General features: G+C 38.9%; 1 protein-coding gene across 1 annotated transcript in view; it reads left to right on the top strand.

Annotated features, from left to right (window-relative positions):
* The window catches only part of ARMC8 (armadillo repeat containing 8), a gene marked incomplete at both ends in the record, with an annotated part of 41,432 nt that overhangs the window by 5,857 nt on the left and 17,488 nt on the right, over positions 1–18,087 (top strand). Inside the window, 4 exons of the mRNA XM_008938223.1 lie at positions 4,114–4,256; positions 4,346–4,443; positions 12,135–12,227; positions 16,998–17,078. Coding sequence (XP_008936471.1) covers positions 4,114–4,256; positions 4,346–4,443; positions 12,135–12,227; positions 16,998–17,078 — 415 coding nt within the window. The remainder of the gene's footprint in view (positions 1–4,113; positions 4,257–4,345; positions 4,444–12,134; positions 12,228–16,997; positions 17,079–18,087) is intronic.

The following is an 18,087-nucleotide window of genomic DNA, read 5'->3' as shown; positions in this document are numbered from 1 at the left end:
GAAAGAGCAACTCTAGAAGTGTTAGTGAAGTGACAGATATGAAGCTGGAAGTATTATTTTTTTGTGTGTGTTTTGGGTGATAAACTGGACTTTGATATGCCAGGGAGCCTGTCTTTGTGTGGTAGGATCTTTGTTTCTAATAGGATGAACAGTGTTCAGAGATCAAGCTGGGAGGAACAAAAAAAAATAGCATAAATAATTTAAGCTGCTAATTTTGAGTATCAGATTTGGGTGTTCTAACATTTTTAGTTGAAATACTTACCAGTAAGGGCATCAAAGTATTTTTAGAATAGTGAAATTGCATTTTACAGAAGGTCAGGAAACTGTTAACTTTCCCTGGGTCAGTTGATATTCTGGGGAACAAAAATGTTTTAAAAGTGGAAACAAATATTTCCAAAGCAGAGCTGGTTTGGCTGTTTTAACAAACCCATAAGTCTATCAGTAGTCATTATATGAGTTGCTTTGGCACGAGATGTTTCCTGACTGCAGAAGAAAGCATGTTCTGTATCTCTGCTCCAGAAGAGAGACCTGGAGTTCTTGGTGATGCACAAAATAATCATGATCCTCATAGCCTGCTACATCTTTCATAAAGCAGTTCTTGGTGCATTTGTGTCCAAAGCCAGAAAACACCAGGATCTACTCAGGTTCTGGTCTCCAATTTGCCTTCCAGTGTTGGTACCTTTTCAACTTGGTCTGTTTGTATGGGAACCCATTTGGAGAGGTGGACAGTAGAGCAATCAAGAATCAGGGCCTGTTTACAGAAATACATGTCTATGAGGACTGTGTCCCTCACCATGGGGGTATGTATAAGTGGGACAAGGTATTCATCTCACCCAGCTACACATGAGCCAAGGCAAATGGTCACCACAATTGTACTGAAGCTGTTTTGGGTGGGTTTTGTGAGTTTCATATTTCAGTTCACAGATCAGGATTGATGCTCCATGTTCAGAAGTCAACCTCTATGCATGCATGAAGTTTTTTTCAATATTCTGTGTGTCAGCTGTAAATAATATGCCTCAGTAGTACCTTCATCTGTACCTTCATTGCATATGTGTCCACGGTATAGATTTCAGGCCTTGCAATGGTCTGGAAGGCAAACATCTTCCAAGGTGGAATAAGAAATCATCATCATTCCAGTAAATGGTGCTTTCATCTGTTTTGCAAGGGGACTAATAGTAAATATTCAGATAGTCATGATTGAATTAAAGCTCTTACTTATTCCTATCCCTGGGTAAAAGGTGTGTTAAGTCTCTTGGTACTCTAACTGGAGCTGTTACCCTGAGCACTTTTTCCACATGGCTGCTTGTGGGGCTTGAAGTGCCAAAAATGTTCTTTTACTGACAGCCGAGTTTCATCTCCTTCCCAGGAATTTTAAGAACTTCAGAGACTTTTGTGACAACTTGTTGGTAGGATAGAATGTCAAAGAGTAAATTTCTGTAATTTTTAGCTAACTGTGAGGTCTGCTTTCAGACTAGATTGATGAGCTCTAAGTCATGCAAGTCGGTCTTAGAATTTGTGACAACTTGTTGGTAGGATAGAATGTCAAAGAGTAAATTTCTGTAATTTTTAGCTAACTGTATAGATCGAGCTCTAAGTCATGCAAGTCTGTCTTAGAATGCACAACTTTGTGCTGCACCCACCTCAATCTTCAAAAGAAAGGAAGATCTGAACTGTTGATCTTCTTTTCTAAGCCACACTAGTTACCATTTTTTCAGCAGCTACTTTCCTTGAAAGCCTTCTGCTTTAGATGAAGTAGTGTGTAGTTTTCCTAGATGAATCCCTTTCAGTTCTTCAAAATATATCCTGCCTCCAGCTGACCTTATTTTTGGTTTCTAGGCAGAGATATTCATGGAATTCATTGAAGTATCTCTGGATGGATTTACTGTCCTACCTCATTTAGATGTGATTGCTTGGATACCATTACTGACATCTGAGAGAGAGGCTTTAATCAGTTTAAGCACAGGGACAAATGGAAGAAGTTGTATTCTCTATAAACATTAGAGGAAAATATCTTAGGGAAGCCTTCTAAAAGCTTGAAGAAGACCAAGTACTGTGTTTTAAACTACTTAGCCTCAAATCTGGGGTTGATGTTCATGAAGATGTTGCAAGAACTTTTCATTAGCTTTATTTCATTTCCAGTCTTATTGTAATAAGACTGCAGGATGACAGGAAGAAGAGTGAGTCAACAAGAACATGAGCACCTTTTCCTGTTTCAGAGTATCTGTTCTATGCTTTGGCTTCTCAGGAAGCTCTTGGGCTCTACAAAAGTGAGTTAAGGTGGTTCTAGCAGAGCCTTGTTCCAGTATTTTTGCAGATTGGGTAGAAGTCAAATGTCTGGCTGAGGGGGATAGGGATGGAGATCAGAGATCCAGGTTAAGCAGGGACATTGTGTTCATAAAAAATGTGGACTATGAACAAGTACCTTAGTAATTTTTTAAAAATTTCTGAATTATAACCTTCCCTTTTATCCCCTGTGTGTACAGGCCACTTTCCTACCTTTTTATCCTTTTAATATTAATAGATGGGAGGAGTGTATCATGAACATCTTTGCTGAATTTGGATGTGCTAGACCTTGGACACAGGAGATGTCCATGAGTGTGCTGGCCCTGTGTTTCCTGTGACAATGGAAGGATGTGGTCTTTGTCCTTAGTGTTTAACAGGACATGATGCAGTTTCATCTTTGTCACTCACACAGCTTCTCCTTACTTCAAAGTTTTCAGAGTTTTATAGTTTGTCATTTAACTACTTAATTTTCAGTGTTGCTCAGTGGCAGTTCTCTCCTTTTAAGAAAGAAACAGAAAATGTTATAAGAAGAATGTCTAGCGCTGTGGAAAACCTAATCTGAAACACAAGCATATTTCAAAGATCTAGAAAAGCATATTATTAATATGTCAAAACCTTACTATATATATAAATCTGAACTTAAATTTTCATCTTCACTAATTATAAGGCTTAGTTAAGGATTTCTGTTTTAAAGGTGCAGAAAGACTATAGTCAATGTGTTTCATTTTCACTCTACCATTAACATGGCTGTAACATCTGTTCCTTTGCAGAGTGGTAATGGGAAAGAAAATAGCAATTATTTTCTTTGGAAGAGTACAATGTTCAGAATTTAGGATGCTTTTCAATTTTGTAAAAACCCCTTTAAAAAGGAAAAAAAAAAAGGTTTGTCAGTGTTGAAAGTCCTGTACCTACATTGCACATAGTGTCTGTATTTCTGGTTATTTTTTCCCTTGGCTTTGGTTTAGCTTTGGGGACATTTTGTTCAGGGATCTGTTTACCTGAGTAACTACTTCTGTCCCTTCAGCAGTGGGGTGGATGTTGCCTTTGGGCTCCTTTTTGCTCCCAGAGAAGGCTTCAGTCGCTGTCTGGACTCTTTGACTTAATTTTAGGCTGAAAACATTCTGTGACCTCTGCTGTGAGTCAGGTGCTAAAATCTGTCCAGAGGGGCTCCTAGGTAACTTAGCACTGTATAAGGAACCCAAATTAATTGAGACCCAAGTTACACATTTGGCAAGATGTGGTTTAGGCCTAAAGTCATCTTGTTTAGCTACAATTCAGCTGCCTTTGCACACATAAAACTCTTCTGGGCGTTCTTTATGTTCACGTGTGATTCTTTTTCAGTGTCCAAAACTCAGATTGCTCTCAGCCCCCATGCTTGTGCTTGTTGGTGGGATAATTTTTTAACTGTGACCCAGGTGGAGTTGCTGCCAAAGATAACAACCATCACTACAGCAGTCATCTCCCTGGGTGTTGGGAGAGGTGCAGGAGGTTCCCTTTCCCATTGACGTCAAACTGCAGACTAGTTTCCTTCCATTGAAATTTGGGATCTTCCTGGTATCCTGAAAGACCTCATCCCAGATACCAGGACTGTGGCACTACATTTTCAGAAAAAAAGTGTGGTAGCTTTCTACCACAGGAGCAAGTAAAATCTGTGTAGAAAAACAGTGTAAAAAGGTGCTTATGAATAAAGTGTTGATCTTACTCTTTTGTTCAGTCTTCATCTTTCTATTAAGGACTTCATCTTCTTTAAATAGTAGGAGATTTTTTTTTTTGGTGAGACTTGAGTTCTCTTCTGTCTGAATTTTTATCTAAAAATAATTCTATTTCCAGGTTGCTGTATTTACTTCAGCAAGAAACCTCCAGCACAGAATTGAGAACAGAATGCGCAGTGGTCCTCGGGAGCCTTGCAATGGGTACAGAGAATAATGTCAAATCCCTACTAGACTGCCATATTATCCCAGCCTTATTGCAAGGTAGTTTTCCCTTAAGGGATCTATGTTTGTAAATGTTGCTGAAGTACTCAAATAAGCAAAGATAATGGAACTTTTGTCTATGTTTCTAGGATTACTGTCGCCAGATTTGAAGTTTATTGAAGCTTGCTTGCGATGTCTCCGTACCATCTTCATTAGTCCTGTCACTCCAGAGGATCTCCTATACACAGTAAGTTATGAGCAGATTATCATGTCCTTTTAAAACCTGTAGAGTTGGTGGGTGTGGAAGGGCTTGTCTGCAGTAGTAATGAGGACCTGTCTGACCAAGTGTTAGCATTTCTCACCTACGTTTAAAGCATTTGGCTCACCTAACATTTATAGCAATATTTGATATGAGAGGGTTGAGAAGGTAGCACACTGATAAAGAAAAACCCCAAAATTTTCATGTCTGTAGTCTTAAGGAGTCTCTAAAGCTATTTAAGGTATTAAGTCTCTAAATGGTATTGACAGACACCATTCTCACAGCTGTATTGGCAAAAGTTTATTTCTGAAACTTAGTTTTATCCAACACTGTCTTCCCACTCCAGGTCTGAGGGTGTTTGCTTGCTTTTTACACTTCATGGGGAAGAGATTCACCTCCAAAATCTCTCTAATTTTGGTTAATATGTGTGTGATTTACATGTAACTGACAGGTTATTATGGATTTAATCTACTAGTTGTTCCATCCCATGAAGTCTTTCTGCAGCTTTTCATAGCTTACTCTTACGTTTAATATGTTTAGATAATCAGACATCTTTGTCCTCCACTGCTCACCACCTGTTTTCCAGTTGTTTTTGGGTTGTTCAACAAGGAAACCCTCAGTGCAGCTTGTATGTGTGACCACTGAAAGCACCTCTCCTGAGTGATCTGAGAGTGTCCTTGTGTTTCTCTTCCTTCCTTTGGCTCCACTTCATGCTCCCAGATTCCCCCAAGTTGACCTCTTTCATAATTGCAGGGGCATCTGCTTCCTGCTCTCAGCATCCAACGTCAGGGCTTCAGATGATCATCTCCATTAGCAACCCATAGCTCTTCCTGGGGATTAGTGCTCAGCAGAGACTATTAATTGCTCTCTACTTGAAGGAGAGATTTGGTTTCTTGGAGGGAGGGGAAGTGGAAGAGTGTGTACAGAAATGTGAAAGTGTTAGTATATAAGTTACCACTAATACTGTGGGGAAAATACACCTAAGGTCCTGGATTTTCTGTGTCACCCTTTGCTTTCTCTGCTGCACAACAGTGACATCAGAACTCTGCTATCCTGCTCCTTATTCAGGCAAATGTGATGTCCCTGGTTGAACCATAACCATAAAGTGATCATCTGGTGAGGGTGCCCTTGGTCTTCAGTTTCAACTGTATTACCTAAGGTCCTATTTCTGCAAATTAACTTTGGTTTTTTTTGCTTCTCTTTTGGGAATAGCCAAATCCACCCTGTGAAAGGTAACAAATGCAGGTCCTTTGAAAAGATGTTTTTCCTGTCTCTTGAAAGGTGTAGCCACAACCCCCACTCTGCTGCAAGCTGCATTTCACAAGACAGCAGCTAAGAAGTTGTCTTTGCAATTAAAGAAGTAATTACAGGTCTAATCAACACTTTATGGCAAACACTCTGCTCTTCCAGCACTGAGAATAACAGGAAGGACTTAAAGTTCTCATTTAGCCACCCTCCTTCTCCTTTGTTTCTGAGCACAGCTACTCCAGGGAGACTGTCACTATTTCCAGATAGCTTCAGATCTTGAATGAATGAAAGGGCTCATTCAGCAGCCTCTTGAGCTCTGCCTTTATCAGGTCCTATTTTAAAAGGTAAGAATTTGTCTGTCAATGGCTGTTCATTCTTGTCCAGCAGTTCTGGAGAAGCCTTCTGAAAATTTGTTTCCTGAGTTGTATCTAAGATAGCAACTTTTCCCAGAATTTTTGGGGGTTTGACTGCATGGAGGATGCTGTCTCTCAAGCTTGGGCCAGGGCTATTTCCAAAAGAAGATATTAGCTCTGTGTCCAAGTCACTCCAGAGGTTTCAGAGGAACTCTCACTTAAGATCCAGGATATACAGGTGCTTTAAAGAGAGCTGTTTAAGGAGCTTTGAAAAAATTTCTTTGTGATAGGTTTGGGATTGGGGGAGAATAAACATAAAATCTCCTTTAAAAAACACACACAAAAAAACCCCAAAACACACCCAAACAAACACAAAAAAACCCCCCAAAACACACCAAAAAAATCCCCCACCCCACATCATACCCAGTAACCTGAATATTTCTCCTAGCAGAAGTGTGAAGTGTCAGAAGCTGTGTCTTTCCTCTTGAACCTTTCCTTATAGGCTTGAAGGATGAACTGCTGGCAGTTATGAGCAATTATGTTGAGTTCCAAAGACAAAACACTAGTTCAGAGGTAGAAACCTTTGGGCTGTTTCCTGTAGGAACTTAGGACCTGTAGTGAGCTAATGTGAAGCCCCATCCATTTGTGTGCTGAGCTGAATGAACACTGAGGTCTCAGAAGGGCCAGGCTTTCAGTGCCTGGTACTCAGACCTTGCAGGATGTTTGCTGCAAAGCAGTGAGCTGTGTCCAGACCTGGGCTAGGCAGACACATCTTGTGGAGGCTTCCTTCACTGGAAGGGTGCAGACTCTGGTGCTGAGACTGATTTAGTGACCATCCTGCCAATGGGAATGAGGAATGACATGGAGTCCCAAGGTGAGAGACCTGTTGAGATGCAGATAGATGTGCAGACTTTTTTTTTAATGATATGTTTATATTTGGAGGTGTTTTGTACATCTGAACTATCCAGCTCAGTATAGCTAGGTGTGTTCTGGGTTGATGAATAGATTCAAGCACTAAGTCAAATCCAATTTGACTGACAGCCTGTTACTTCAGCTTTTGCTATTCCATTTAAAGCAGTGAACAGGTTCAGTGGCAGAAAACCTGTCCAACCCATGAAGGCATTCTGCATGTTCCCTTACAGATGTTCTCACCTGTGATCCTGTTTTATTTCCTCAGTGGGACTCAGAGTTTTATTGAGTAGTTGCTCTCTGGCTACCCTGCTGGCCTTGAAGGAAGAGGCAGGTAGCGGGTATGTTCTCTGCTGTGAGCCAGCCTGTCCTTACAGGAAGCTTGGAGAAGGGAAGGAGTGCAGCAGGATGACTTTCTCCCTGCTCTTCAGAGAATGAGGAATCAAATTTCAGAAATCTCACTTTTTCCAGCTTATGTGAGCTAGTGATGTTAAGTGAAAGGTATTCCTTGCTGCTCAGGCTTGAGATGGAAAACCTAACATCACCTGGTGATCAACCAGCCTTGGTGAACAGGAGGGGGAACAATTGAGAGGACAAGGCTAGCAGGACAGAGCAGGATATGTTACACTGATTAATAACCAGCTATTTAATGAGCTATGAAACCACACTGCAAAGTGTCCCCGTGTTCCACCATGTCTCAGTGATGCAGTTACTAAAGGAGGAATCTAGGTCATCTTCTAATGCCTCACTCCTTTCACTCCTCTTGTTTATAATGGCTGAGCCCATGCAGCAAGGCTCAGTGTTCTCTAAGCTGAACTCTGTCCTAAAAATGAGAACTATAAAGTGATGAATTGCTTAGAGAGCTTGAATTTAAGTTATTTGGATGAATATAAGAATTTCAGTTCTCTGACTTGGAAAAAAGAATCATAATCCTCTGCTAGAAAGAAAAGTTTTAAAAATAGATCTTGGAAATCTTGTTCAAATGTTAGAAAGGAATATGAAGACAGTAGGTAGGTGTTGGGATCCAAGCAGCAAAATGCAACTTCATTAATTCTCTCTTTCTGAATTCTGCTTGGATAGTCAGTGATTTTGTTACAATACATGTGATGTACAGATATTTGTTCCAAGTTGCCTGGAACTAGTCCTTGTTAGCAGACATTTTAATGGATTTGTGAATCTCATTGTTCTAAGTGCAAATTATGAAAGTAGACTCAGTGTCACTTACAAAGGTTGCTAGAAAGATCCTTTGTTACTTAGATATTAATATGGAAAAAAAGTGGAATTATGTAGCATCATATTGACACCCAATTACTCCTTGTATTGAGTTGGAAGTCAGGAATGTTCATACATCTTTTTACTTCTAGATTGTTTTCTGATGAACACATGACAATTATTATAGGAATTGGGTGTATTTTAGCAGAATCAAGGGCAAGGTTAACATTATTTTCTCATAAGCATTAAGGAAGCACTCTTAAAACTTCCCAAGAGTTTTTAACCTTTTCATACCTACAACACTTGTGATTTGATGCAATAAAATGAGAAAGTGTATAGAAGATACCTCCAAATAATCACTTCTCAACTGTACACTTTTATAGTTCAGAATATCTAATAATACAGCTCTTTGTGTTGGTAGAATTTCAGGGGACCCTTGCTCTGTTGATTGCAAGGAGTCATTGATTTTTATATCATATCTACACCATCATCACTGGGGTCACAGGGACACCAGAAATGCCCTGTCAGAATGTTTCATATCAGATCAGCCCAGTCTCATAAATGCTAAATTAAAATGCTTTTCATCATCCAGTATGAACACCTTCCTGTCCAGGAATTTACTGTTGGGTCATGATTCCACACTGGTCAGTGAAATGTTACCTTAGGCAAATCACTGGGTGCCATTCTATTCCTATTTCTGTGACTGTAGTGGAGCTTCTGAACAGATTCTCAGAATCAGAAACTGGCTCAGTTTCTGCCCAGTTATATCCTTGATCAAAACTCTCCAATCTATCAAACTTCAGCCAAAACACCCTTGTGATCAATGATGTTGAAGTTTTAGGTGAGCCTGAACATGCTGATGTCACTGGCTAGGATGTGAAGTAAAAGTCTGTTAGTGCCTTCCATGGTGTTAGGTACAGGTGGAGAGATGTTGTGCATTCATCTGCCTTGAATAAAAGAGTTTAACTGAGTAATTATTTTATTCATACCTCAGGAGATAAAAATGAGTCTATGGGAAGATGTTCTAGTAGAATCTATGAAAGATAACATCAGAAATCTTACTTCACCAGCTTCAGGTTGATTTCCAGTGGCTGTTGATAGAATACTTGCCACCTAGCACATTTTATAGATTATTTATAGATTTCAAGTGCTTTCCTAGCTAATGGAGGATAACCCAAGTGTTACTCTTGTGTATTTTCACAGAAATCTCATTTTCCAGAAGCGATTCCACCAGATGAAGTTCAAAAATAAAACACTATGCAAACCCTTTCTACAAGCTTGAGAGGAGGAGGGAAAGTCCTGTAGCCTTTTTTAGGAGCACTTCAGAGCTGTCAGCATGATTCAGTATCCAGATGTGCACAGGGTGATAAGGGTGACAGATGATGTGAGTGGATTGTGGTCAGTTAGTGACAGAAATGCTGAGCTGTACCTGCCAGTATCTCTGTAGACAAGGCAGCTGCACAGAGCAGTCTGCAAAGGTTACCTGATGGATATGAGGGTTATGATTTAGGAAATAAATCTGTTGCTATCCTTCTGGCTTTTTTTTTTCAATCCCTAAGAACCTGAATGGGTGCTGACATCTATAAATTGTTGTCTAGAATTTCCTGGTTAGCTGAGAGAAACCTTAATTTAAGGTAAGGACAAAATGCAATTGTAAAGCAATATATAAAAGTATGTGCTCATAAATTTGAACACCACTTATTTGGGGGAAGCGACCAAACCAAGACAAATGTTTTTTTTTCTTCTTCCCATGCTCTCAATCTAGGTTTTGTGCTTGCTGACATTCCAAAAATTTGCCATGTTGTATGGCTTTCTAGATCACATAGATCAAAACAACATATTACTAACATTAGGGAACTCTGAGTCTATCTTTAATAGTGACAGTTTGAATCCTTTTTAGGTCATGGGGATCTCCTCCAGCTAGAGATTACTGAGCTAGTGCAGGTTTTTCACTTGGCTCACTCTGCATATATTTCTTGAGTTGTGAATTTTTATATCTCTTCTTTGGCAAGGGCAATGTCTCTGGCAATTTCATTAGACTCATGTTTAGACCACTATTTCCATCCTGCTATTTGAAATTTTTGAAACAAGACAGATTATATAGTCAGTGATTTCCCTGCAGGAGATTTCAGGTCTTACATCTTAAAGCTCCTTTTTTTAAGCTGTTGCCTCTGAATCCTGAGGTGTCTCTTTTCCCTTCCCCCTGCTCTCTTGACTTCTTGATTATTTTGTCTAAGGTGCACTTCATCTTTGCCTTTTAGCACATATATGTGGATGTTGTGTTGAACACTGAAGTGCCTCGATATCTTCAGCTGCCTAAGATGTACAGAAAAGTACAAGACTCTGTTTTAATGGGTCAAGTGTATTAAACCACAGAGGAACCCTGTGTATATTGTCAATTTGTTTTGCTTTAGCTCCAAGGAGGACACACTTAGAAGTCTGGGAGACCCGCTATGACTTTGGAAGACTGTGACATGTTTTTTCCTGAAGTACATTGGCTGTTAGCTGCTTCTGTTTACTTTCTCATGGAAATTTGCTGCTCTGCTTGGCAGGTGCCCAAACCCCAATACCCACTTAGTTTACACACCACTGCAGGCGTAATTACCTCTGTCAGGGAGAGTCAAGAGCCACTTCATTATGGTCATGACCATTAGTGCTGTTGCAACACAGTTGCAGATTTAATGTCACTATTGCCCTGTAAGCAAACCAGTTCCTTGCAGGCCTTGGGGTTCTGAAGTTGCCAAGAAATAGCTGTGGTTGTATGTATGGCATGTGGAGAAGCAGAAGATCACATGGAGCTACCATTGACCAGACCCAAAGAATGCTGCTTGTCCCTTGCTTTTCCTAGGCACATAAGTGTGCAGTGAGCTGAGGAGCTCCAGCTTCTAGTAAGGAACTTTCTCTATATAAGATGCTGCAATGACAAATGAGGCTGTTGCACATTGATCCTTTCCAGTTATTGAGAAACAAGCAGCAGAAACAAGTTGTTTTTGTTCTCAGTGTGTTTCTTAGCTCTGGTGTCCTATTGTTTTGTTGAGGATAAGAATGCTGCATTGTTGGCAGCAAAGCTTTCTGAAATAAGTCTAGTAAATTTTTTAGATACATATATAAATGTTAAAAATAAGAAATATTGCAAAGCTTTGCCTAATGTCAAAATAGGTATAGAAGTAGGAGAGACTTGGACTTTTTCATTTTGCTAATGTAAAAAAGTGTGATTGGAAATTTCCCAAGTGATTGTAAAATAAAACTTTTCATAAACAGCTATGTACCTCTAAAGCTATAGGCATTAAAACAATCAAGCTAATGCTAGTTTAATTGCTGTAAGAGTATCTGAGGAGCATGAAGATTTGGTCTCATTTTAATCTGCTTCTCTGTTGTCAGAGGGTTGCAATTAATCCTTCTCCTGCAGGTAAAACAGAGTCTGACTTACCTGTATAAGGTCAATACAGCTCAAGTTCTTTGGAGGGAAAGTCATTCAGTCTTTTCAACACCTCTGTTCAGCACCCTTTATTTCATGGAAGTAATTTAGTTTACCTACTGTATGTTGTCCACCTTGTTCCCCTCCCTACTCTTTTCTGCATGGACTTGAAGTGAAGAGGTAAGAACATCACTTCTGTAATAAGAAAATACTAAGAGATCTCCTGCAGTAATTGCTTTCAGTGACCATGTTTGCAGTCAGTATGGTTTTTGTTTTCTTAATTCCTTTATTATTTTCTCCTGAAGTGAAACATTCTGAAGACATATCCCAGAATTTTTATACCTCATTTGCATTAACTTCTTTTCAGTGAGGATTTCACTCAAAACTCTCACTCGTGCCTTGAAGCTTCTCCTGTACCACTTGTATGGACACAGGACAAGGAAGGGAGAACACCAAATGCAAAATCAGGAGTACTCTTTTAAGTAACAAACTGTGCTGAAATGAAGTGTTAATATCTTTCTTTTCCAACTTGTTTCCAGGATGCTACAGTTATCTCCCACCTGATGGCCCTGCTCAGCAGGTCTCGATACACACAGGAGTACATATGCCAGATCTTCTCACATTGCTGCAAGGTAAGAAAGAGAATTCATCTTCTTGATGCAACTTGTTGTGTTTCTAGCATCTAAGAAACTCTGTAAGGTGATACCACCTTTTGTGGTATATGTTTCTCTACATGAAAACAAAATGTGCAAATAAGTGCTTTTTTTATAGGGGGTATGTATAGATATTTATACCTTTGGTTACTAAAATTCAACAGTCTAGGCACACAGCAAAACTCACCAAAACTCACCAAAACTCCCTCTTACCAGTGTCAGGTTTGGAAAGCTTTTTCTTTTCCTTCTCTGCAAGTCCCAAGACAGTGTAGGCATCTCTTTGCAGAGCTCTTGCATGTGCTTTCAAGACAGATGTTTTAAACCCAGAGGAATGTTTTCTAAGGGGTACTGTAAGCTGAGAGGAAGAAAAATGCTCTTCTCATTGAGCTCTACCAGTGACAGGTTTATCCAGATAAATGTTAGTTCCTGCTATATAATGTAATTCTCTTGATTTGGGAAAACTTGTTTAAAGTCAGCAGCAACCCCACCTCAAACACAGAGGATTTTGCCTTCCTGTCCCCCCCAAGTTTCCACACAGCACTTTTTTTTGTGTTATTGTGGTTTTTGGTAGTTACTGTACCCATGGGTGTTACAGTAACAGTATCAAAATAATTCAGCATAGGAAATGGTTTTGTCCAGCATCTTTCCCTTTTAGAAACAGTTTAAAACTCAAATATTGTAGATCATATTTATGTCCTAGACTAACAAATGAAAAGGTTCCAAAATTCATGAATTTGAATTTACCTCTAATCTTTCTACCTTATCTCTTACAATGGATCTTCTGGAACTCTTGAGTTATTCTTTTATTAAAAAATTATTTCTCTCTACCTTGACTGTTATTTATGTACATTCATCCAATTGCATTTCTTTTAAGTGAAACTGAGGACTGAAAACTGTAGTGTTAGTGTGCTATAAAATATAACTCAGCTGCTCATATTTATAGAATTGTTTAAAAAAAACCCTTAAGACAAAATCCCACACCAGACTGTGGAAGTTCAGATCTATAGCTAATGCTTGAAAAAGAATTGGGTATTTTAAGAAGAAAAATGTACCAGTGAGGCATCTCATGTTTACATGGCCCTTGAGAGTCTCCTTAATAGGCTGAGGAGCTTGAACAGGTGAAGAACTGGGGCACACTGGCTCACAAGAAAAACAAGAGGACTGATGATAGAGTGTTAGAAGTCAGTTTACACAATTAGGGCTTAGCTCTGTGGCAATCTAAACCCTGTTGGCAGTGTAAGAACTGCTGAGGAACTTCAGGTAATTCATCTAACATGAAACCAGCTTTTTTCATCTTTTTCCAAATGAGTTACTTCCTTGTAGCTCCATTAACCCCTGGGGACTTACATACCAAATATGTTGTTAACAAAGCAAATGCCCAGCCCCTTAATGAGAGCAGAGTAAGGGAGGTCTTAGGAACTCACTGTGCTGTTTTGGATGCCTCCTCCACAAATCTCTCTTGAAATAGTTTTACAGTGAATGCTTAGAAGAAATTTCAAGTTTTTGAAAGGAAAAAGTTGGTTGTGTGAACAGATGGAAACATGAATGCACGAGGAAAGCAAGGTGATGGGTGTGAGTACTAGGAAATAGTTGCACTTACAGAATAAGTAGATAACAAAGAAAAATATTTGAGGTTGAGCAAGCAGTTCATCACAAACGTTAAGCTGATCAAGAACTTATTTCTGTCTTGCCCAGGCAAATGCAGTGGTTGAGCAAAAATCTGAAATCCAACCCCATCTCACTTTTTTTAAGTTCTTGGATTTCAGGTCTGATTATCAAGGTCAATTACTGTATTCTCAGACATAAAAAAATATATCTAATAAAGTGAAGCACAGTTTGTACTGGATTTTCTGATCTATATGGATAGGCAAAGTATGCTCTTAAATAAAATACTGAAAGTTTCAGTATTCACCACATTTTCAGGGAAGACTCCATCTTCCCTCCCCAAAGGCCATGAGTGAGAGAACCTTTCTATTTGTTTTTTTCTTCAAGTAATAAGTAATGTTTAGGTGAGGCTTAGCATATATTCTAAGAGATATTAATACTTCTATTCCTGTTTGTCCTCATCTTTGTAGATTTATTCACTAAACTGGTAGTGACATATCATAGCTCCTACCCTTCTTTTTCCTGCATGCTGTTCTCTGCTTAGGTCTTGTACATCCATTTTTTTTCTCTTGCTTGCCAGAGTCTTTTTTGGTTTTGCTTCTCAGGTTTCTTTCTCACTTGCTTAAATTTCCCTGGAAATGTCAGAGCTGCTCTCTTGAGCTAGGAAATCCTTAATTCAGGTTCCTAGCATATTACTGCTGTTGACTGCTCATACTGATTACTTTTACTGCTTCTCACTGCATTTCTAGAGTTAAAAAATCACTGAGGGGAAACATTGACCCTGGAGAAGAGCCATCATAAGCAAGGGAAAGTGTTGAGTTACAGGGGGAGCAGATGCAGTTCTTAACATGCAGAGCCAAGACTCTATCAACATATAAGCAAAGAAATAAACTGAAATGGGGGTGGTGTACATAGTTATGCTAAAATGCAAGTCAAAATTTGCTTGTTAAGATTCTCTCTATCAGAGTTGATTTGTTTCCAGAGGAAGTGATGTGAGTAGTAGGTAAGCTTTGCTATTTTAATGGTCAAATTAAGAAGATATAAGGTATGCATTTAGAAACAACGTGGTTGTGTGAGTAATTTGAAAAGATAGTTCTGGAACTTAGATTTGAATGTAGTGACACACATTACATATAAATAATAATTTCACCACCAGTTGAAAGTCTTGTGTCTGGGAAAGATCCAGGACAAAGCCTGTAATCAAGGCAGCTTCCTCCCAAGCCTGAAAAAGGTTTCATAGATGATCTTAGGCCTGGTGCTTGGTCCCTGAACCAAGGTACATGTGCATTTAGATACCTGCTTTTGAAATTTCATTATGGAATGAATTGCTCCATTGTTTATCCTACTGAGTTCATGAAAATTTGTCTTTTTATGATGGGAAATCATGGAAGAAGGGTGATTTGTGTTCCTGAAATATTATGTCATGCAGTCATACTTGAAGACAAAGCTCACTGTACTAGAACTGGCTCCTGGAACTCTGTCAGTGTTCCCAAAGAGAAACAAAAGGAGGTGGCCTTGCTGTTAAACAGGTGTCTGAGCTGCCTTGAAATGATGTGTTATATCCTCAAATTTTCACATTTGTATTTGAAGCTGTTCCTGCTTCTGGGTTAGTGCTTAACCTGACTGTGCATTAAGCAAGCTGGGTTGGTGTGTGCAAACCCAGTGAGGACAGAGCAGATATTTTCATGTACATCTGGTTATGCAACTGAGGATACACCCAAGGGTCACCTTTGTACGTGCATTTGTCCTGTTTGCACAGAATTTGCTGTCTGCATCTCATTGAAAAATCACTAATACTTGTGAATCACTAAAACTATCTAGGTCAATATGATTTCTTTTACTTTAATTTCATTTTTTTTCACGTATTTTAATATCTGTTCTTCAGCTTCAACACTGGCATAGCTGCGGCTTTAAATCATTGCCTCAGCCACTTCTGTGTGCCAATGTAAGTTGTTTTCCTACTTCAACCATGCTGGTTTAATTGCATTTTTTTTGGTAGAAAGCTCTTGGTGGCAGTAGCAGCTGAAGCATCTCTTAAAGCACCAGATATGTTAAATCTAAAAGTAATTCTGGCCCTTTTTTTTCCTTAGAAGTAGGGGATGTTCTAAAAATATTCTTTTGATTATAAGAGGAATCTGATCTCAGCTATATCTCAAATGTGAAAATAAAGCATCACTCAATGTTAGGGTGTATAGATGTGCCCATAAACTCAGCTGGGTTTGAACAGAAGATGAAGGAGAGAGGATACTTCCTTCACTTGCAGATTAATCACACCTTGACACATCTCCTGGAGTAATGCTGTGAGATCCTAAAAGCTGAATTTAAATTGCATGTAGCCAGTGCTTAATGCAAAGAGACTGGAGTCATCAGTCTCCTCCTAAAGAGATGTTTGTAAGTCACAGATCAGATTTCACAAGAGTCCATTGAGGGCTGCAGGCCCCATGAAGATATTATGTTGGTTTTTTCCCAGTCTCATTGAGGCTTGTCATACACAGAAATTCTGAGACCTTTCTACTGCAAAATACAGTATTTGTGTTTAATTCCAAATGCTTTTAGAATCTGGGGAAAATATTGACTTATCAGCTGTGGCTGACAGATTTTGAAGTCAATAAATGGGTGATGGCTGACTAGATTTATGGCTAAATATGTTGGAAACTAAAATAATCTGTAGGAGGAAGATGTGAATCTGTTCTCAAAGCACTGTCATATTCTGTCTGGAAACAGTTTCAGAATTAATTCCTTCTCTTCTGAAGTTAGAACTGTTTAAAATGCTTAATGTCACCAGTGAAGGAGACATTAGCAACTGGGAATCTTTTATATGATTTGTAGAGAAAAATCAGAAGCTTTTGATTATTTCCAATATGAAAAATAGAAACATATGTACTTTCATCCATGTTTCTTCATTTCTGAAACCAAATTTCACTGCCTATTGAAGAAAAGAGTGGAAATAATTACTGGAAAAGGACAAATGCTGTAAAAAAATACAAGTTGGACTTGTTCCTTTAGAGTAAAAAAAAAAATGAGTATGCCAGTTGATTGCAAAATAAATGTTAGCAAATCTACCTTTAATGCTTAATAATTTGCAGGTAGCAGAAACCTCTTACATGTTCCTTTAACTGAATTGTTTTATGTTTTCTTTTGAAGGGCCCAGATCACCAGACAATCCTATTTAACCATGGAGCTGTTCAGAATATTGCACATCTGTTAGTTTCCACCTCCTACAAAGTAAGACATGAAAATGATTCTGGTTTACTTGCAGTTACAGAAGTAATCCAAAGGAAGATTATAAAAATTATGTCTATGCATATCAACTATACATAAGTAGAACTTATACCACTAAAATAACAGTTGGTTTTATTTGTTGTATGGATTTCTGTCAAAATGTGACCTATTGTTTTGTAGTGCCCTGTAAAGTTAAAACACCATTAATTAAAATGGAGCAGGCTCTTGTTGATCCAAAGGAGAAGAGTCACTTGGCAACCCAATAAAAATGGCCTCATTTCTGAAAAATAAATGAGAAAAAGAAATTAGGCTGAAGAGAAGCAAATGTGAGCTGTTCCAAACAGAAGTCACACCTATGAAAGCAGAGATGTGGAACGTGTGGAGGTGACCAGTTACCCATGTTTTGTGCTCACTGAAGTTCCTGAGTCTCAGCTTCATTCTCTGTTCTGTTTTGAAAGCCCACCCTGGACTCTCTGAGTGCACCACCTCTGGGGAAAAGCACCACACTCTACCTGTAGCTTGGTGGCAAAGAGGGTCAACTAGCTCTTTTCAGACTAAGGGCAGAATCTCAGATCCTGAGCACAGCCTTGGGAGTCTGCTGTAGATTACTTGACAAGATTTTTGAGTGCCTAAAATGCTTTCTGAGGCTTTTCTGTGTAGGTTTTTGCTGGTTCTTTTTTTTGAGGGCTAACAGATGTCTGCTATGCAAACAGATTTCAAATCTGTCTAAAGCCAATCCTATGATCTCTAAGCAGCTGAACTTTCATGGACTTGTCATGAAGACACCAATTTATCCCCTGTCCCCCCAGCTATGAATGTCATCATTCTGCAGATAAGAAACACTTCAAAGTATCAAAATTTATCTTGTTTTATTTTTATTACAGTATCTAATACAAAATATTTAATATGTTAGCATGCCATTTTTATTTCATTGAAAGTAGGCTGTTCACTAGTTAACTGAGAATGGATGAGATAATTGTGCTTGTCTATTTTGATCTCCTGTCTAATGCAG

The sequence above is a fragment of the Merops nubicus genome, unplaced genomic scaffold (genome assembly GCF_000691845.1).
Source record: "Merops nubicus isolate BGI_N331 unplaced genomic scaffold, ASM69184v1 scaffold5084, whole genome shotgun sequence".
Taxonomy (NCBI): Eukaryota; Metazoa; Chordata; class Aves; order Coraciiformes; family Meropidae; genus Merops; species Merops nubicus.
Note: the sequence above shows the minus strand (reverse complement) of the source record. Positions and strands in the feature narration are given on the sequence as shown.